The sequence below is a fragment of the Egretta garzetta genome, unplaced genomic scaffold (genome assembly GCF_000687185.1).
Source record: "Egretta garzetta isolate BGI_Z169 unplaced genomic scaffold, ASM68718v1 scaffold256, whole genome shotgun sequence".
In the NCBI taxonomy this organism is placed as follows: Eukaryota; Metazoa; Chordata; class Aves; order Pelecaniformes; family Ardeidae; genus Egretta; species Egretta garzetta.
Genome location: NW_009260073.1, coordinates 2,946,804 through 2,968,574, shown reverse-complemented (window position 1 = coordinate 2,968,574; position 21,771 = coordinate 2,946,804). Strand labels below are relative to the sequence as shown.

The 21,771-nt window shown below is 37.6% G+C and overlaps 1 protein-coding gene across 1 annotated transcript in view; it reads left to right on the top strand.

The window, feature by feature from the left end:
* The window catches only part of FAM114A1 (family with sequence similarity 114 member A1), a 34,024-nt gene that overhangs the window by 6,949 nt on the left and 5,304 nt on the right, over window positions 1-21,771 (top strand). The window contains exons 3-11 of the mRNA XM_035896741.1: window positions 5,067-5,180; window positions 5,340-5,446; window positions 6,953-7,087; window positions 8,894-9,046; window positions 11,265-11,388; window positions 16,299-16,381; window positions 17,520-17,690; window positions 18,959-19,098; window positions 20,372-20,444. Of these exons, the coding sequence (XP_035752634.1) occupies window positions 5,067-5,180; window positions 5,340-5,446; window positions 6,953-7,087; window positions 8,894-9,046; window positions 11,265-11,388; window positions 16,299-16,381; window positions 17,520-17,690; window positions 18,959-19,098; window positions 20,372-20,444 (1,100 nt within the window). The remainder of the gene's footprint in view (window positions 1-5,066; window positions 5,181-5,339; window positions 5,447-6,952; window positions 7,088-8,893; window positions 9,047-11,264; window positions 11,389-16,298; window positions 16,382-17,519; window positions 17,691-18,958; window positions 19,099-20,371; window positions 20,445-21,771) is intronic.

Sequence of the window (21,771 nt, the reverse complement as noted above, 5' to 3'; positions counted from 1 at the left end):
GCCTAGTGAAAGTTATTACCTTCTCCTACAAGCCTTGCCTTTCATCTGCTGCGTTGTTTTGTACGGGTGAATTATGGCGTTCATAACGTGCTTAAGTTACGGTGCTCAACAAGGTGCATTTGCAAGCAAAGTCTGTTCTCTATCGTGCTGTATGCATGTGCTTCCCTCCATGTAAATTTGGGGTTTTTTTACCTCTAGTGCCATCAGTAAGACTAACATCTGTCAATACCTCTTACACAATAGAAGTCATAAAAAGTAGAACCCAGCTATTTAATTTACATGGTCTCTGAAATTCATACTATAAGGCTGCTTAATGCATGTCTGTCATGCATTGCTTGTAATTAATATTCTGTCTTGATTATTTTGTGCTTGCGTATATTCCTCATCTAGTTCTTCACCTAGTAGAATGGCACACAGAAATATCAGACACCCATAGTTCTTCTGGTATGCTGAAAACCTTTTCTTGACGTTCTTCAGTATGACAGAATTAAATGTCACTTGTCACTGTGTCCATGAGCTTGGATATTATTACACACAGGTACGTGTAATAAGCTGCATTGCATAGGTTAACTTGAAGTCTGTGTGGAACAGAAATGCAAATGCTTCAGATAATGTGAAACTAAAGTATGGAAATGACATTAATGTCTTTTCCATTCTCTACAGATACTATTCCCTGTTGTGAAATAAAGAATGACAGTAAAAAAAAAACAAAGGCTGGATGTTATGCTTATACCTTATGTAGTCATAAAAAGGACAGTCAATCTCTTCAGAAGACCTTTTTTTTTTTTACTGCATAAATTCAGCTGATTAAGGGAAAATCCCATCTTTGGAAACATTCAAGGCCAGGTTGGATGGGGCTCTGAGCAACCTGATCTAGTTAAAAGTGTCCCCTGCTCACTGCAGGGGGGTTGGAGTAGATGACCTCTAAAGGTCCCTTCCAACCCAAAACATTCTATGATTCTATGAAATCAAAATTATTTACAAAACACTCAACTGTTTTGTAAATTATACATTACAACCACTGTAGCAGCAACCCCCTTTTTCACAGTCCTCCTTTTTAAGAACACTGAATGCAGGTATCAGATGGGAGGCATTGTGGACATGCTTTTGGGGATGGCAGTCCCGTTTCCTTTCTTTACATCTTTTAATGTGGGCTTATGATCTAGAAGAGGTTCAGAACCAATAATCTGTTGTAGCAGCCTTTATGCCTGTTGCTATTATTAAAGCCTTCTACCATTGCAGTAAGGAGATCTGAAACTAGTCTCATTTACCAGCTTAATTGGAGTTATTCCTGATTTACAGACTGGATAGGGTAGGTATTATCAGAATCTAGCCAGTGGTTTTGTTTTAACTATAAGGAAGAGAATTATTCTGAAGCCTTGAAGTGAATAGAGTGCCAATAGAATACCCTCAAAGTGAGCACAACGGGGTCCCACTTTTTTTAATGTACAAACCAGAGCACAGCTGGCTTTTCTGCGTACCTTCATACAGTGAAGTGATTCCCACCCCAGCCATCTTCAGGTTCCTCAGTTTCTCAGTCAGTGTCAGATGCTGATTTGAGGCCTCGATTTTCATCATTAGCTTGAACCAGGTGAAGCCTCTTTCATCTTACTAAGACTGAATTTTCATCGGTTTTTCATCTGAAATGTCCCCATGGTGCAAGACAGGTGACGAAGATTGTGTGGTAGCCAGGGATAAAATCTCAAACTGAAGCTCTATTTGTACTGCTGAAGCAGGGAGTTCAGTTGCTTGGGTGTCCTTAGATTGACAAGGGTCAGGGATTCCTACAGAGAATGGTTTAGATTTTAGGCATGCCGAACTGCCCTCCAGAGGTGTCTGTCTGCCTCTTTCAGCTCTGCAGGGAATCCAAAGCTGTGAGGTGGAAGATAAGAGTGCCGAAAGTGAAGTGGGATGTTTCTGACTAAAGCATTTGTGAGTGCTGTGATCTGGCCTTGGGCAGATCAGGCAAACTCAAAGGCAGGCTACATTTATAGGCACTGCTTGCAAAACCTTTCTTTTCAAATGAAAGATTCCAGCTAGCAATATGAACAACAATATTCTGCTGAAATTGCCAGCCAATAGAAAGAAAATAAGTCATGCAGGCAAGAAAAACAAAAGCCACAACACAGCAAAAAAAGCATGCCTTCTTCAAAAAGTAAGCAGTTAACGATACCCATTGCATAGCTCTTCTGTCTCTGCTGTTACAGATGAGTAAATTGAGATGTCGGAGGTGTTCCTAAGTTTACAGCATCAGCTCAGTTGCGTTACCACACCCAGTGTTAACAAAAGCAGCGCACCTTTATCTCTAAAATGTAGGCTTATCTCCCAGAACCTCTTATTTCTGTGCCTTTTGAGATTATGAATAATCATTTTCATTTCCAAAGCAACATGCACTTCTGCCATGTTTGTGCATGCATGTGTACCTAACAGTGCTGACTTGCTTCAGTTGTAGTCTTCTGACCTCATCTGGTTTTGTTGTTGTAGTCAAACATACATGCCACACAGCTTAGTTCAGTAAAATCACTCCTAGCTGACCTGAAATATTTTCTTATCATTCTAGTGCATGTAACCCCAGCTCTAAAAATGCTGCCTTTTATAATTCTGTAAATATCAGTACAGGATCTGTGTGCCTCCTTTTCTTGGAAGTATAAGCTTGTCTGCAAAACCATGAGAACCAAATTACAGAATATTTAAAAAAATAATAAAAATGCTTAGATACAGAAAAAAACTGGAACATTAATCTGAAAATCCATAACTTTCACACATGGTTAAAGGGAAATTTTTGCTTCATGTTCATAGTTATTTTTTTATGTAATTACAGGACAATAATATTTTGTTAGCAAGTCAAGTCCTTAAGAAAAATTAAGTCAATGGGAAAAATAGAACTCTTTTGCTCATTTAAAAAGTTGTGAGCAGGAGAAATTGAAAGGAATGTGACATGGAGTATCTATTACATTAGTTTAAAAGAACAATTAGTAGTTATTTAAGTGAGTCCCAGGAATTTGGAGAGTAAATAAATGACTCTTGAATCTATTCATGCTAATATGTTTATTGAACCAATTAAAATGTGCAGGAGATTGGGATTAGAGAAAGTATTACTCTGTCCTCCAGTATCTGAGAAAAAGTAGACAAAGGTCATATTTTCTTTAGACAGGTAAAAGCATTTACCTGCCTAGTCTCTCTGTTTCAGTGTAAAACATCAGAACCCCATGCAGCTTATGCTGTCGTATAGAAAATTACTTGTTTCTGCTCATCAGTTCCTTAGGGGACATCTGTTCTTTGTGTTTATCTCCAGATACTCCAATTTTCTTGTGTGTAATATTTCAGTAGTGCTGCTTCACATATATTTTCTAGAGTATATTTATTACTGAATTCATGGAGCACCTAATGTGCAACCCATCTGGAAATCATAGAATCATAAATCCAAGCTTTCCTTCTTCCTGCTCTGTTTCAAATAGTTTTGCTGTGTTGTTCTTTAATCAGATATTCAAAAGCATATTTGTATGACTACACACACTGACATATATGTATATATGTATTTATATTCAGAACGCTGCAGAGCACTGGTAAATGATGGGCTATTTTGCTGTAGTTAATGTAACTCAAAAGATGCTTTGAACTTTTCTAATAGAAAGTGCATACAACTGTGGGAAAGTATGGACAACACTTAATGAATACTTGACTTCATGCCTTTGATGTCTAGGTATCTGCCTAAGCATCTGTATTAATGGCTATTCTGAAATAATTTCTCTATTTACGGTTCAGATTAAGATAACAAAGCAAAAAAGTATGAAATTGTCATTAATGCTTCTCATAAGTAGTTAAGCAGATAGTTAAAGCACTCTGTATTGACCTACTGCTGGAAGTGATCAGCTTTACGTGAGATGCAGTAACGATGTGCTGTGCAAGAAAAAATAAAATCGGGTCAGTGAAGCCTTTTCTTTTTGTGTGGGAAAGAAATATTGTTCACCTGGATGGTTGTTTACTTACTGCATCTTAGCTGATGTACAGAAGCTTCCAGCTAAGGAAGATGTGCTAGCAGGATCGTCTGTAGTGAGAGAAGCGTATCATGAACATACTTGTGGATATATCCAGAGGCAGAATAGGCAGATAATTTGAGGGCAGTCTTTTTTAAGGGCAGTGTTTTTCAACTACAGCTGATGCAGATCAGGAAGCTACCACTTCCTTTTAATGACTACCAGGCAATCCCACCCTATCTTATAGCAGGATATTACCAGTCCATGTGATCTGCTGGTGTAAATAAACTCTGTGTAGAAAAGCAGCAAAGCAATCCCATTATGTCAAAATTATTTCAATGAAAACACCAGTAACATACATACTTTACATTAAACTAGACCATTTTAATAGAACAGAGAGTTGGGGAGTCACTACGTATACGTCAGGTAAAGGTGGTAAAATCTCTGTAGGAGATCAGCTACTACTGGAATAATAATTCTGCATCATCCGACACCAACAGACTTTACAAAGTGTATTTAAACAGCAGGTCTGAGGAGAGACACTTTAGAATTTGACTTCGAATGAGCAATTGAAGAGCTTAAATCCTGAAACAACTTTGAGGACTGGGGTCAGTATTCCTAAAATACTTACCTAACATAGCACCCATGCAGCAGACTGAAGGACAGATTACTTACCTCAGCCCTGCAGTCACCCAGTCCATTAATTGTGGGTTATTTGTTCTAGGCTTTTGAAAACTAGGTGAGGCCAAACCCTACAGCATTAGGAGGACCATCAATTTATCTTTAAACTAGTTGTAATAGAATATTTAGCATTTTGAAAAGCAGGGAACTAAACTTATATGGGCCACTGAAACAAGTTTTACATTTCCAATCCAGTGTCATTTGTATTATATTTCAGCTTTATAATTTCTAGTCAGTTAATATACTGGATATAGTAGAACAAGTAAATTATTAACCTGGGGAAAAAAACCACAATTGAGGTAAGTTTAATAGCCATTCTGATTGTTATCATTCGTGGAATATAAGAATACTATGCACTGTTAGTTAAAGTTTTCAAATCATATAATTTAAAATATGTTTCTGCTGCAGGTCATGGGATAACAGCAGTAAAGGAAAAAGCAGGAACTACCTTAGGAATTCATAACACAAGTTCAGCATCTTCAGAAACAGCAGAGCCTCGTGCAGCTGAAACACCAATTATACGTAAGTTCAAGATTACTGAAATTGGACAAAACTCTTTGATGCTGCCCAATTAGTCCAATTTACAAAATTTTAAGATTTTGATCACAGAATCCAGTTTACTGTAATTTGTGACTTGGAGAGTTTAAAGTATGCTGTAGCTTGCTTTTTTTCTTTTGTTAGAAGCAGAAGATTCTCTGGACCAAAGCTCTTCTGAGAATATCCCTTCTTCTCCTTCATCTGGATCTCGTGGCATGTTGTCAGCTATCACTAATGCTGTACAGAACACAGTGAGTCATTTTAGTGGGCCTTTCTGTTCTATTATTCTTCATCATTTTTAGGTGCAACTTCACTGTAGCTCACATTTAACAGGTAGTTTGTTAAGTTGTAGGTCTTTGTAAAAAGAGTTCTGTTGTAAGGCTGTTTAGAGTCTCTTCCATGGCAAAACAACTGTATCAAATTTAAAAAAAAGAAAGTCAAACACAACTAAGTCAGTTACTACTTTGGCATCAGTTTCAGTGAAAAATATGGTCTTCTCCTAAACTGCAAATTCTTCAGAAATCTTTTTTATAGTTCTGGTACTGTCATCTAATTTTTTTACAGTTAAGTCCTTCCAGAGAAAGTATGATAAGAGATGTTAATCATGTCTGAAGGCAGATAAAATATTTTCTGTGTGTTGCGCTTCATCCTTTTCTATTTCTCTGTATTTCAGGCTTTGCAAAATCCTGTACCGTACTGTTTCCAAATCAATTTTTTGTGTCATCTTCTTCCCCAACATTTTTCACACACTATTACCATAGCAAATGTTTTTCTCTGAACTTTTCAGTATGATGTTTTTTGTATGAAAGACTTTCAGCATCAGCTAAAAAAACAAAGACTAACTCCCCATTGAGCGTGTTTTAGGAAGTGGCAGTTCTTTTTTAGTGCATATCCAGTTCACTCTAATATCAAAGATTTGGAAAGCAGAAGGAGGTTCCTATAGGCTATTCCTAAAACTGTTGGAGCATTGTAGGGCTTGTGAGAGCTGGATGCCAGCAAAATTACCTGAGCATTGTATAAGGTTTTCAGATAAGAGAAATGTGCTCTTATGCAAACCTAGAGTGGCTACTATACCACAGTGATGAACGTCACCAAACAAAAGAATAACTTAAGGTCTCAGTAAATTGCCTGTAATGTCATTTGAGACTTTGATAGGGTTTTCCATTATAGATCAGGTTACATCAGCATGTGAGTATCTGACAGATGCATAATCCAGATTGAAATGGAAATTATTAGCCAGTGAAAAGTCTTCTTCAGTGTACGTGAAAAATTGTGAGGGAGGGCTAACGCTAATATGAAGACACAGGAAAAACAACTGTATTTTAGTAGACAGTTCCAGAGTCATCACAAGTGTCAAAATTTTAGAAGTCAATTAGGTAAGGCAGGGTCATCCTGTTCACAACTTTGGCTCCATATTATTCATATCTAAAATATGTTCCCACAGACTAGATGCTACTTTGGATAAAATTAAAGTGGTGTTATTCATAATTTTTTTATTGGCAACAGATGTTACATTTCCTCCAGTGTGAGTCTTTTAATTAACTAGAAATATTGGTATAGTTCATTTTTTCTTTTTGAAAATATATTCAGAACAAAGTAACATAATTTCATAAATGTATCAATCCTATTGTTAGTTAAAGCATAGAAAATCTAGGGACCTGAATGTTCAAAGGTGGTGTGGGCAAAAGCAATACTTTTTACAGTTCATATTAGCATAAAGTGGAAAGAAAATAACCACATTGCCTTATTTTATACAGGGGAAAACTGTATTGTCTGGAGGCTTGGATGCTTTGGAATTTATTGGGAAGACAACCATGAATGTCCTTGCAGAAAGCGATCCTGGATTTAAGAGAACCAAAACACTGATGGCAAGAACAGTTTCTCTATCTCAGGTTGGATTTATTTAAAAACAGCTCTGTCAATGCAGTTTCAGATTCTTCTTCCAGAATTTAAGATGCCTCAGGGAGAGGCTTTATTCATTGCAGTAGATATTGTCTAGGCTTATGGAAATAAATATTATGCTTTATATTTGCTCCACTTTATTTTTCTTCACAGAACCACAAAAGATAATGTAAAATCATCTTTTCTGCATAATCACATGTACAATAGCTGATTTTAATAAGATAGTATACGTGGTGATATATCATTACACTCTGGAGACAGAATCAAATTGTTGTTGTTTTTGTAATAGCTGTAGATAGATATCTTCCAGCATAAACATGACGTACACTACTTTCCTTGGAAGTGAGTAATACTGGAATATGGCATATATTTTATTAGGAATTAAAGGTGTTTCTATCTTAATGTCTATCTAAACTAATAGTACCCTTACACAGTCATGACTCATATGTCCAAAAGTTCAGAGACATGATAAAAGCAGAACAGAAGTGTAAGTGCCGTCAGCACAAAATTATATTAGCTCTCTGGACACTGAGAGGAGGGAGGCTGTGGAAATCAATAAACATTGAAAAAACCCTCTAATTTTACTACATGTTTACTTCCTTGTAGAGAGGTATAGGGTATTTTTCTTTTAATGAGATGTTTCATTTTTAAAGTTGCTCATCGTAAGTGTAAACAGACCGATCCTGTTGTAGTAGGCCAAAGGCAAGTAACTCTTGTTAAGACCCACAGGGTTAAAATGAGCTTTTGAGAATGCCTTCCTAAACAATATGCATGAGTTCACACATAAAATCTGAGGCAGAAAGTGACATAAATCAGTTCTCATGGGTCGCATAACACGGTGCTTCCTTTTCAGTGATTTGTACATAAAACTTCATGAGTGATCTTTTGAAGGTGGAGGCTGAAAAATCTGCCATCATAAGTCTTTTGTAACAAATGAATAACTGAAGACAATATCACAGAAATTTTAGAATGATGGAACAGTGTAAGTGGTGAGAGTTCACCTGTATTTAGAGGCTTATATGTGACTCAAGATGCAGTTCAGATGTATTTACCATCTTTATTTTAGCAAATTCATATGAGAGGACATTCCTTCCTGGGAATAAAAGGAAGGAATAGAAGATCCTATTCTGTACACTATTTTTCCTACACACTAATGGAAGTGTATAAGAAGGTGACTCCAAAATATCCCCAAGAATATGGAGTGTATAATTCTGCCGCGCCTTTGGTAGGAGTCATATCTTATTAGGCCAATTTCTTTTTTCAGTCCTGCTGTCACATAAAACTGACTTTAATATCTGCTAAAAGTAGTTTATAGGAAATACTTATGTAGGTGCATTGTTTATGCAAGTAGGTAGGTAGGTCCTGAAAATAATATCCTTCCCATTTTGTGGTCTGTGGAATGGATTGCATGACTCTTTAAGGCTGTGTATGAAATAGTCCTTTTTATTTTTCTTTCGTTGTAACTGGTGGCTAAATTTATTATACGGTATTCCATAGGTGACATTGCCTTTGAGAACATAAGCAAGATTATTTGTTTGCTCATTGTTTTTTAAAAAAAGATGGATAGCAATTGCCATTGGGAAAACCACACTTAGAATACTACTTAAATATTTTATTAGAGAAGTTTATCAAGAAAAGAAGTTAGGTATTTCAGCTCTAAAATTTCAGCCCTGCAGATGTGATATAGTCCCAAATTTTATTACTACTTCTTAGACAAGGAGAAGCGGAAAGTAATAAAATCCATCATACCTACAGCACGACCTATAAAACAACAAGTATGATGTATGTTTTTGCAGCTGTTGCGAGAAGCTAAAGAAAAAGAGAAACAGAGGCGGGCCCAGCAAGTTACGGTTGAAAGAACAGCACATTATGGGCTACTTTTTGATGAGTTCCAGGGTTTGTCTCATCTTGAAGCTCTGGAAATCCTGTCAAATGAAAGTGAAGCCCAGGTACAGTATGCAGACGGTATAAATCAAAATGGTTGGTAAAAAATTTTCGCTCTACAGGTGCATGTGAAATGAACAGTAAGTTTTTCATCAACTTCAGAGAAAGCTGGATTGGTTCCATGGGCCAGTCCTTGGCTTCAGGAAATCAGTCTCAATACATGTAAAATTTAACTCCAAGATTAATCCAAAACAAACAAATTCACAACTGAAAGTTATTTTTGGTAGGACCATATATAGTGTGTATTTTTCAGCTTGTGACACTATGCAGATGTCTCCTCAGAATTTGCAAGGTGATTGATGTCTTTTGGTTTTGTATCGGGCACTGAGACTTACATTCATGAGTTCCAGACCTACTACACCTAGAGGCTAGTGAATTAAAATGAATTCCAGATTACTTATTTGATTCCTAAGTCTTCTTTAGTATGTTAGTTTTTAAACTTACATAAAAATACCCAAAGATATCATTACTGGAAGTATACAAATGCTGTATGTCTCTCTGAAGAACATGTTCAAGTTACCAAGGCCTATATGATAAATACATTTTTTGAATTTCAGCTGTCAGTAGATCTCTGACAGTAGACTAATAGAACTTTTGTAGATTCCCAGCTCTGGTATTTTGTACTCAAATAATTTTCTGAATAAATTTCTTAAAATGCATGTTTTCTTCTTTTTAGTTTTAGTAATTGGCACTCCTTGCCCTCTGGGTTATTTTTAATAAAAAATAACCAACTTTTTTTTTTTAATGTTTTATTTGCTGTCAAAAATAAAATGTTATTTTAATAGCAGCTAGGTACATACTGTCCATATTGGGTTTGGGTTTTGCAATTATGTCTAAATGCAAAAATTATAAATTCAAAACCCACATGTAAGGTTCAAGGGCCTGCTTTTGAGAAAAGAAAAAAAACGGAAAGAGATAAATAGAAAACAAGTTCAGGTTAATTGCATGTGTCATGACTATTTTTCTTCTACTGTTAAATACCACAGGTTGTTACCATGAGGTTTCTGATATGCTTCATATTATTTCCTAGATAACCCCCATAGTCCTACTCTCACCAACAGGATTGAATGCAACTCTCTGGGTCAAGTCCAATTCCTTGATACATGTTCCAGAAGACTCACAGAACATATTCCTATTACCACACACACACACACACACAAAATACTTATGGTACTGTAAGCTTGAGACCTGTACTAACAGCCCAAAAGCCACACTCTGATGGGCCACAGGAGGAGCACAAGAGAGACTGAAGGCATTGCTAATGTCCCATGTCCTTCCAATAGCAGGGATTTAAAAATATTTTAAAGCGTTTGTTTTAAAAGTTTCCATTAAAAAAAGGTCCCAGTTAATCCTATGAAACAGAAATGCTATGGAGAGGGCCAAAAATCCCTAGGTAGTCCTTCACAGCCTGAGCTGGGTCTCCCAACTTTATCTTGCATTTAACCCTAGGCATATGAGCTGGACACATCAAGGAGGAATATAAATAATCCCTTCCTCCAGTCTCTCATGGAGCCAGTCTGCACATCTGTCTAGCAAGCTTAAAAAAAACCCCCAAACTTGAAACAAACCTAAAAGTGAAATTTTGTACCAAAGGGAGAGAAGGCATTTCTCTTGGGTTCCATAGGCAGAGAGTGCAATCACGGAATTAACACGGCGTAACTGTAGTGCAAACTAACAGTGATTCAAAGAACCTGTTTCCAACCCTCTTAGGCGTGCCACTCTATTAGATATTCAGGGACTTGCAGATACCCAAGGCATGCATAGACCTGTCAATACATTCTTCAGAACAGGTAGACTGGTAGACTGTCAATAATTTTGGCTGCATTTCAAAGGAGGGGAAACAGGCTTCTTTTTCCAACTCTTCCCGCGAGTGCTCAGACTAAGCATGAATTCTGCCTGGGCTCTTCTTGCCTGCTGTCTTCATCCAAGCAATCCAAAATGCCTATTACAGTTTGCAATTAAACCATTGATTCATAATTCAAAACTCATGTTCTGGCAGAAGGTGGAGACCTGATGATCTTGCAAGGCTGGTGTAATTTCTGTGATACTCAACGAATTTTGTTGATGAGAATTAAAAATGTGTCTACATTGGCAGGTTAGAGACAAGATTTGAGCATAATGGAAGTTTTCATTTCTTAGCCTATTTTGGTGTCAGGCTCTAAATTAGCAATTTAAGAAATGTCCTGTTTTGGTTGAGAATGCTTACTGTCCTTTCTTTCACAGATTCAGTCATATTTAGCAACGCTTGACGGAGAGCAGTTGGAGACTGTGAAAAATGATTTAATTGCTATAAAAGAGATTTTTCTTCCAAAGGAATCAGATGATGAAGTGGTACAGGCACAGAAAGGTAATTAGAAACACAGAGACTTAACCATATGAATAATTGTTACTTCTGTACATAGTAATTAAAAAAGTTACAATCCAAACTATAATTGCTGATATCCTATTACTCTTCATAGGGTAGTCACTAAAATTAATACTCTAAAAGTGCTGGAAGCTGATCAATGCTTCATTTTGAATTTATGTTGTAATTGAAATGTGAGATACACAAAATGTAACGTAGGGGAGTGTTATATTGCTTTGCTATGTCATCAGTGAAAGCAAAACAAGAGTAAGAAGGGAAATTAATAACATTTTAGATAACTGACGTTTTCTTACAGAATCTGTTTGTGAAATTGTGTAATCTGAAAGTTTTGGAGTGTTTAGCAATGCTTTTCTATTTAGCAACTTCATCCTCACTTTGCACCCTCCCTTGCTCCTCTCTGTGCCGGTGGAAATAAAACCACAGCCGTGTTTTTCTCCACCTTACAGCTGAACGGGCGTTACTTCAGGCTGCAGTTCAAAATGACTCACGCCCTTTAGTGTGATCAGGCTCAAGATTTATCAGTATTTGAACTATGGATAAATTTCATTTCTTAGTATTAAGTTGGATAAATTTTAGTTCCACTGGAGGACACCAAAAATAAAAGAAAGGGTAATCACTTCTCGAAGTAGCTTTCTGTTAGGGTACAGAAAGCTGAGCCTACAATTCTGTGGTCAGGCTCCTAACCTGGGACACGTGGCCTTTACTTCTTTCTTCAGCCTCTCACCCATAACCCGTAGTACATGCAAGACTGCATTGGCAGTGCTCTTAACGCTGTATAGTGCTTTGACACATCCCTTCTAGACAGTCTCCTAGTCTGGGTACCTTTCCCAGTCAAAAAAAAAGTGTTATCTTCATTAAAATCTCGTCAGAGTGAATGAAGGCTTCTTATGATCTTCCTGGGTCAGGGAAAACAGACCTTTCCCTGAATTTCTTAATGCATGGGATCTTAAGTGTTTTTATTAAGTGCATTTATGCAGCAAATGCATAAAACTTTGTAAAACTTAAAGAATTTCATTAGTAGGCATTTACATGATGTGTAATGTGTGCCATTTTTAGATCAAAACAATATCCAGCACCTTTGCCTGTAATGTTGTATGTGATTTGCATGTCTGCTTCCCCTCATGAAGCACAGTTCTACTGAACAATTTAATGTTTCATTGGTACTTTAGCTTGCCAATCTTTACATGAGTTAAGTTGGATTCCAGTGGCTGGCTATTGACTACACTTAGTATTCTGGTCATATTTTACAAATAAGTTTAGCTTTCTGGGGGCATCGATATCTGTCTTTCTGGGAGCACACTTGATCTTTTAGGGTCTAGGTTTGAGTTGTTTGTTTGGTTGGTTGGTTTTTAAACTGGAATTGTTTACCTTAAATGACTTCTTGGGACCTTAGGCATATTTCTGTGGCATAATTAATATTTGCACTAAGAAAATGGTCTGTGTTAATGTTACCAAAAATTTTAAACATCATTTGACATCCAGCATAGATAAAAGTCAGTCAAGTTTAACAACAGGCTGGCTGATAGGACAAAATGCAGCTCATGTCTTGCTGTGAAGAGAAGGCTTCATTTTGGTTTGTGTTCTTAGCTCAAGCTATTCAACACATTTAAGGTCTTCTTAAGCACATGAATAGGTTTTACACTTATAAAATCAAGTCAGTAAGCCATATGCTCTTTTAACAGCATATTTTTTAGACAGAATTATATATTTTTACTTAAGCTAGCTAAACTAGCAAGAGGTGGCAGTCTGTATTAAATTTGGTGGAAGAAGTTTGAGTTTTAATCCTGCTTGCTAAACAGCTTAAAACTACAACTAACTTGCCTTCAGTAGGATTTTGTTTTGTGCTTCCTAGCTCAATGAAACTTGTGGGGTTTTTCCTTTATGTAAGGAAGCCACCCCCCTACAAAAGACAGAGATCTGTTTGAAAATGTTAAATCTTATCTAGCCACCGAGCAGTATTTGAAAACAAATTAATTACCACTTATTGCTAATTTGTTACCACTTTCTCATCATCAAAGTCATGTTATTTATATGGTGTCATTTGTCAGTGCTATATATATTCAGCAAAAAAAAAAAGACTAGCTGGGAGGAAAACCAGTACTGTGCATTCAAGCGTTTGAAAAGGGTGGCCGTGTGTTTTATGTAAACTCTCAGGATCCCTTCTTATCCTAGGCTCTCAGGATCTCCTTCAGAGGTGTTGGTGCTACTTCTAGTTTCTACCATAAACACTTGCAGCCTTACACAAGGAGAAATTACTGCAGTGATCTTTGGAGGACTGTTTTGGGAAAGTGTTGGGGCTAGGCGTTGTTCTTGGCAACTTTGAAACTGGAATTGTAGGATTTTTAAGTCTTTGCCTAACAGTCAGGTAGGTGCAAAATCGATATGAAAAGAAAGAAAAGGAAAAGATATTTTCTGACACAAGCAGGAGAAAACCAAATGCATACCCTTCTCTCTAATGTTTCCTCTCACTTGGACTATGCAACCCCTTCATGCATTTTTCACTGCAGCTTCTTTTCCTTTCACTTGTTTATGAAATATTGAGAGGAGAGAATCTGAAAAAAAATAGCTTTACCTACATTTTGAAAGCCATTAGTACCAAAAATTTCATATGTGAGGTTAAGGGAGATGGTAACCAAAGTGACTATTGAATTGAATATGCCAGTTATCACCAATTTTGGTAATTTTGCATTGATCCAGTGAACTGCTTATCAGTTTTCAGCATGCTGCAGTTTATTAAACAATATTTGGCATTGTTTTAAGAACAACAACTGTATGAGGTTCAATAAGGCCAAGTGCCGGGTCCTGCACTTTGGTCACAACAACCCCATGCAGCGCTACAGGCTTGGGGAAGAGCAGCTGGAAAGCTGCCGGGTGGAAAAAGACCTGGGGGTACTGGTTGACAGGCAGCTGAATATGAGCCAGCAGTGTGCCCAGGTGGCATCCTGGCCTGTATCAGGAATAGTGTGGCCATCAGGAGCAGGGAAGTGATAGTGCCCCTGTACGCAGTGCTGGTGAGGCTGCACCTTGAATACTGTGTTCAGTTTTGGGCCCCTCACTACAAGAAAGATGTTGCATTGCTGGAACATGTCCAGAGGAGAGCAACCAAGCTGGTGAGGGGTCTGGAGCACAAGTCATACGAGGAGTGGCTGAGGGAACTGGGGTTATTTAGCCTGGAGAAGAGGAGGCTGAGGGGAGACCTGATCACCCTCTACAACTACTTGAAAGGAGGCTGTAGCGAGGTGGGGGTCGGTCTCTTCTCCCTGGTAACAGATGATAGGACAAGGGGGAATGGTTTGAAGTTGCGCCAGGGTAGGTTTAAGCTAGACATTAGGAAAACTTCTTCCCCAAAAGGGTTGCCAGGCTCTGGAATGCCCAGGGAGGTGGTAGAGTCCTCATCCCCGGAGGTATTTAAAAGAAGGATGGATGAGGTGCTTAGGGACATGCTTTAGTGGTGGGATGTCAGGGTTATGTTAAAGGTTGGACTCGATGATCTCAAAGGTCTTTTCCAACCAAAGTGATCCTATGATTCTATGATTCTATTCTATGATTCTATAAGTGAATTCAGTGTATTCAAGAAGTGCTGTATTGCAAAACCTGAAAATGCTATTGCCAAAATTTACTGGTAAGGGCAGCAATGAAATGAACTCTGTGCATCTCTTTGGCCTGCCAGAACACAATCTTCTTGACCTGTTCCCCTGCTGTTAAGAGGAAAGCTCAGTCTCTTGGTCATTACAGCTGAAGAGTTCTTCATGCTAAATACTAATTTTTTTTTATAAGCAACAAAGATGGGCACTCTCTTTACAAGCAAGGGTGAGATGTCCTTTGCTCTAGGAGAGTATAATCTGTCAGGTTCCACCACCTTTCCACATGTTGCAAGGTACTGTGGACTATAAAGAGTTCTACCAAAATCCCCAAACTCATTGGAGAGTAATGGCCCTCTGCTTTAAAGCCCAGTACTGAAGATTTGCATAAAAAAGGAAAAACTGGCCCTACCTATTAAGTGAACAAAAAAAGTGGGAATACAGCAAGACAGAAAATTCATTTTTGAAGTAGCTGGACTTTTATCAGGCTCAGTATGGGGACTTTGACCTTTTAGCGTCATCAGGCTAAAAAAAATGGATTTTGTGTATTCCACCAGGAAACGTTAATGAAGATTCCAAACTCAGTAAGTGCAGATGAACAGAACCAACCAAACCAGGAACTTTTAGGAACTTAGAGCATGTTAGAATATGGCAACTGCAGGTGGTCAAAGGAATATATATAATAAAGATGAAGTTTGAATACTGGCAATATTTCTCTTTGCTCATAAATCTTGTGAACAAAAGTGCAGTTTCTTTAAGGCTCATTACTCCAAAGCAGAACAGAAAACATTCTTCATTTAACCAAAGCTCAATCTTAAAATAGAAAGAAAACACACCTCTTAGCTGTGGTTTGCAGACAGAGCAATAGAGAACATGTTTTTCAGTTATGTTTCCTCTGAAACTTTTTTATATCTGGCCCTGCTGCAGCTTTTATTCCTTGGTTTGAAAGGACAGGTTTGTATCTCTTCTTTGGTTATTCCATGGGTCGTGCATTTTTGTCAGTAGCTAGGGATCATGCAGCTGCTTCTCCTCTTACCTGTTTTTGTGAAACTTAGTGGAATTTAGAATGGGGTGGAAGGAGTAGTCAAAGTGTCAAGCTAGCATACCTGGTTGTACAGGTATCTCTCTGTTCCTTGTTCTCTTTATTTGAGCATACACATGCATCCCCCCCCCGCACCCGTCTTGTATCGCTGTCGCTGCTTTTCAAGTGCTACAGTGCTTGGGGAAGCTATTTGCCTGGATGTATTTGATTGTGCAAAACATGATAGTGATAAAACCCTAACAGAATGGTCTTGTTTTTTCTTGCAGCAGATATGGGAGAAGAGTTTGTCAGCATGCTCACTGAGCTGCTGTTTGAATTGCACGTCGCTGCTACTCCTGACAAACTTAACAAGGTTAGCACCTGTTAGTGAGCTGCCCTCTGTGGCTTGGACAAAGAGGGAGGGCTCGGTTCTGAAGCCTGACGCACAGCAGTACCTAGCTCAGCTCAGACAGTCCAGAAAGCAAAGTACAGGTGGGTGGGATTAAAATGATGAGGCTGTCATAGAAGAAGTGAGATTAGCAAGGCAACACGGTCGCAGTGACTCGCTAGCACAATGGGCCACGTTAGAAAGCCTTGAACCGGGGATGTTTCAGCAGAACAGAGCTCTTGAGCACCGCAGATTTCGTCTTACGTACTGGGAACAAAGATCAGGTTCAGAATTATTTTTCTTGCTCATCTTGTTTATTCTTCTAAGGGGCTTCTCCAGAACTTCTTAGCTAGCAGCAAAGTTTTGGACTTACCTCATCTGGCTTCAATCATCTAGAAGTTAGATGGCTAGGAGTAGTCACTTTTCTAGTCACGTTTGTACTATCAGGCCCCTTTAGAGGTGATTTACCTACTGATCTTAGGCTCAGATGAGTATTTATCTCTCTAGCTACCTAGATAGACTATGGATAACTAGCTTGGCCTTAGGTGTTACAATATTTTAATTTGACTTCATGTTAAAAAAGAGACGTGATAAATTTCCTACTAACCATAACAGTAGTCTGAAGGTGTATAAAACTTCAAGGCTTTTCCGCTTTGATCTACTTTCATGTTTGGGAAGGCAGCGGAAGACACAGTGATTTTCTATTTATTTTTCCTTTAAGAATTTAGTACATCTCTCTTACCTCTCCAGTATTTTTATTTTTATACCACCTTCTTATTTTTTTATTTGGGAAAATTATTTCTATGTAAATTCCTTTGAAATATACCTCATAAAGCTGAAATATTAGTAACTTCGACATTAATGCCAAGTCTATGTGTTGGTTAGGAATATCATACCTGTAGAGGATTTGTCCCCGGCTGATGCACCTTTGTGCAGTCAGAAATGCTTCTCCCTACAGTTTCTTAAATACACAGTTAACTAAATGCCGTGCAGAGGCTTGATGTGTTTAAACTTCTGAATGTAAAAAGGAATTAATTAAATGTATTGTTAATTAATGTTCAGGAACATCATTTGATATTCCCTATTTGAACTGAACTTTGGGGTTGGGTTCTTTGTTTGGCAGGCTAGGAAAAAAGCTCATGAATGGCTGGAGGAAGCTACTTCTTCCACCCCAGTAGGAGACATAGGAGAGAAGCTAAAAGAGAAACCTGGAGAACCTGGTGAAGAAAAGACTGAAAAAGAAGATAAAATTGACAGTGATAAACCAGAAGTAGATAAAACCAAGACTGTAGAGGTAAAATAGCTTTTGGAGGATAAGTTTCATTAAGCAAATTGTCATACTTGATTTGGTAAGATTACTTCTTTATCTTTGTGTGTTGGTTTTATATGTTGTCCTTATTTTTTAAAGTCATGGAATTACTAAGAAATTAATTTATAACTAAGTATTCACTGTAGACTCAATAGGAAACTAACTTACATAAATATTTTTACTGTTAGTCTGTTCCCATAAGTAAATACCAAAGTAGCAGGTCCTCTGCCTATCGCATTGTTTTTATTTTTTTATATCTATGGTTTTTTGTGTATGCGTGTGTATACACAGTGAGCCAAGGGATTCTGTGGTGTAATGTCGGTATCACATTGAGAGTCATATCTTGACATTCCATCTCTTTTTCCCAGTGACAATACATGCATGGAAAAGAAATCTCAGGCTTTATTTAAACTCTTCAACAGTTTAAATCACAAACAGACAAAACAGAAATACTATTTAGGCAACTCACAAGTGTTCATTCTCTTTATGAAAGATAGCTCTTACGGCTAAAAGTATCGTGGCCCTTTAGACAACCCCTCTTGTTGATAAGGTTAATTGTGATTGAATACTTTACGCCAACTTATAGCAATATTAGATGTGGTTGGTATCTTTGTGAAGATTTTTTGAGTTAATTCTAATAAAGAAATTATCTGTCATGTTTCCTTACAAAAAAGGTCCAAAGAAGCAGGCAGCATTACACTGTAAATACTACAGATCTTTATGTGATTGCAGATTTCCAGCTGGCATCAGCTCGTGAAAGCTGTAACACCATAGTGCTAGGTAGAATTTTTTATCATTGCTGATAAAAGCCACTTTTTTATTGGAAGTATTATCCATTTCTACCCTGGAGATTCATCTGAGGGATGACTCAATACTTTTGGCTCCATATTAAAGTAATTGTGAATTATTCTAGAGTTAAGGCATCTTTGTATTTGTTAGGACTAGGTTTAAAAGTGCAATGTTAGAAAATCTGAGAGCCTGACCTAGTTCCCATCCGAATAAATGGTAGACTTGTTCTTACTAAGTTTTCAGGATGAGTACGGGGTCTGTATTTTATAATCTGTGGATTTTTCATTTTCCAGTATTGTTTGTGAGGATGACATTATGGCTGATATTACTTCACTGTGTATGTGGTGGTATTTCCAGCCCATAGAGGGCTCCTGTGTGTCAAATTCTTTTATTTGTATATATCTATATGTATATTTATCAGTGTTGTTATTATTGATTATATTATTCCCTGGTTTTAATTTAAGGAAATCTACATGCTGTCCATTGAAAGTCTGGCTGAGGTAACTGCTCGTTGTATTGAACAGCTTCATAAAGTAGCAGAATTAATTCTACATGGGCAGGAAGTAGAAAAAACAGCTGAAGATCAAGCGAAAGTACTGACAAAGTGAGTATTACAGATCTCATATATGAACATTTGACATTTGCTTAAAACTGCTGAAGGTCCGTTCAGCTTTTGGCACTTGAAGGCACAATAAGTTCATGGATCAACAAACAGCATTGGCTTTAGGGGTCCTGGTGCTATGTATCAAGTTACATAGGCTACCTGTCATTTTTTGGCATGGCTAACACTCGTATGTTTACAAAAACATGACCTATTCACAGGCTGAAAGTTTCTGTTCCAGCAAGTGAATATACGTGCTAATTTGGGTTGCGTGTCCTGTTTCCTCTGCAAAAGATACTGTGCTAGCATATACAGAATTTGCTTTTAGAGTGCATAATGAAATCTTGTTATCTGCCAGTAGAGTTTTATTATCTAGTGTTTATCTGCCGAAAATATACAAAAAGCAATCTGTAGTTCTAAGCAATAAGGCCACATTTGTCAGCAATTTTGCAGTAAACCATGACAAAGCATGCATAAATTCAGGAAGACAGTTCATCTAGTGGGACTCAAAATTCAGATCTCAAGCTCTCAGGTAGTAATTGATCCTACTGCTTTCAATGGGTTTTGACATTAAGACGTTTGCAAGCACTTGAGTCCTACATAAAGTATTTAAGCAAGCATTTATCCTTAGGAATGCTAGTGACAGGAGCAAAGTCCATAGGAACACTTCATCTAAAACAAAGTACTTGAACAAGTATTTTTCAGAATTAGAGCTAAGGTATGGTGCACCTTGCAGGATGAGGTTCTGCATGATGCCCTTGTGAATATTTAGCAAAACAGTGAAAGATCTGGGAACAGAACTAGATCTCCTTCTTCTCTCATATTTTAACCACAAGGGTGCTTCCTTTTTTAGTAAAGAGCAGATGTTTTATTGCTTAGGTAGGAAACGTCTCCTGTTCTCATTAAAGTTTGATTTATTTGCAACAGCGTTTCTAGTTGTGTTGCTGCAATTGTCAGAAAAACAACAGTTAAACTAGAAGTTTAGAATTTAAAAAATCGAAACATTGCCCTATCCAAAAAGGCGAGCGTTCGAGCCAACACAACATCATTTTGCTGCTGTAGTCAGCAATGGGTTTTTCAGTGGAGCAATGTAAAAACTGTAACATGAACAAAGTCTACCCCAAAATATTTTAAAATTACTAGAAGCAAAATTGCCTTAAGAATATTCTTGGCTTCTGAGATGAAGTTTGTGCCCGGGACAGTCATAAGGCTTTTTTTCATTGACAGGAAAAGGATGTATTTTTATATTTGTCTCTTTTTTTTTTTTTTAAACCAGTTTAACGAGTGCTATGTGCAATGAAGTTTCATCTTTATCAAAGAAGTTTTCCGATACTTTAACAGCAGCTGGGGTAAGATAACAGCATTTTATGTAGCATTTGGACTTTTTTTAACATAGTTCACTTCCTGAAACAGAAATTAATACACAAGTCCGGTGACTTTACGTGAGGTACCAGCAAAGCGGGCACTTCTTCCCTCAGACCAAGAACACAGAGCATTTTTGCAGCACGTTCCCTGTTGCAGGGGAAGTTTATAAGCTGCTCTAGGTGAACCTGCTTTAGCAGGGGGGTTGGACTAGATGATCTCCGGAGGTCCCTTCCAACCCTTGCTATTCTGTGATTCTGTGTGATTCTGTGATAGAATGCAGTGTGTCTCCTGCCTTCTAAAATCTCTTTCTAGACACCATTTCCCATTTTTCCTGATCACTACTCAGCGCTTCTTATCTTCTCGTACTGAAAGAGCCTTACAATTCAAGTCCCACAACTTGACGATATTTTCTTCTACTCAGCCTATCACTTTTGAAAGCATTTGTGTAAAAGTCATTAACAGATAACACTTCCAGTACCTTAATATGGTTTCATGAGCTGTCTTCTTAGCCTTTGCTAAATCCCCTGGCATAGGGCCACTGTATTTTCAACAGGTTTAAGAGATTAGAAAATCTGTTTTGTCATCCATCTTAAAAAAAATCACTTTATCTTGTGTATCAGGATATTCCCTTTAGGAACATCCATTTATTTGTGAACACCTTTGCTAGAAATAGTATCCTGCCTTTCAAGGTGTTTCAAAGATGACTGACATCTGAGTATTCTAGGAGGTTCTAGAGGCAAAAATTGTGCTGTTGCTGAAATCGTTCTGTAAACGTCAGAGGAGAACAAACTCTGGCTCTCCTGATTACTCCATGAAAACATGAATGTACATCAAAGGAAATTTTTCCAGTTCTCCTGTGAGCTCTTCCAGCACATCTCTGAGCAAGTTTTTTCAGTTATTTGCAGAGAACATGATTTATTGGGTTTGCTTTTATTCTGAATAATTTATATTCCTTCTCATTACTCTAGGAGAAACTGGTTATTTTGCATTTTGGGATTGTATTTTAGCATATCTTTGTGTGACACTTGCAATAAATACATGCACAGATGTATAAAAAAAAATTGCACATGAAATATTAAGCTGGCCCAGCTCAGAAAATTTTAACCTAAAGCTTTCATAAGCATTGTACTAGGTTTTGTTCTTATCAACTCTGTACTCAGTTTTTTGGTCCAGACTGTTTCTCTGGACATTTGTGTGGACACATAAGAAATTGAGCACAAAGACACTTCCCACTGTCAAAATACTATGTAGAAGAGAGTTTTAGTAGGGCAGTCTGGTGATCTTTGTGTGCTGTCCCATCCCTGAAAGCTT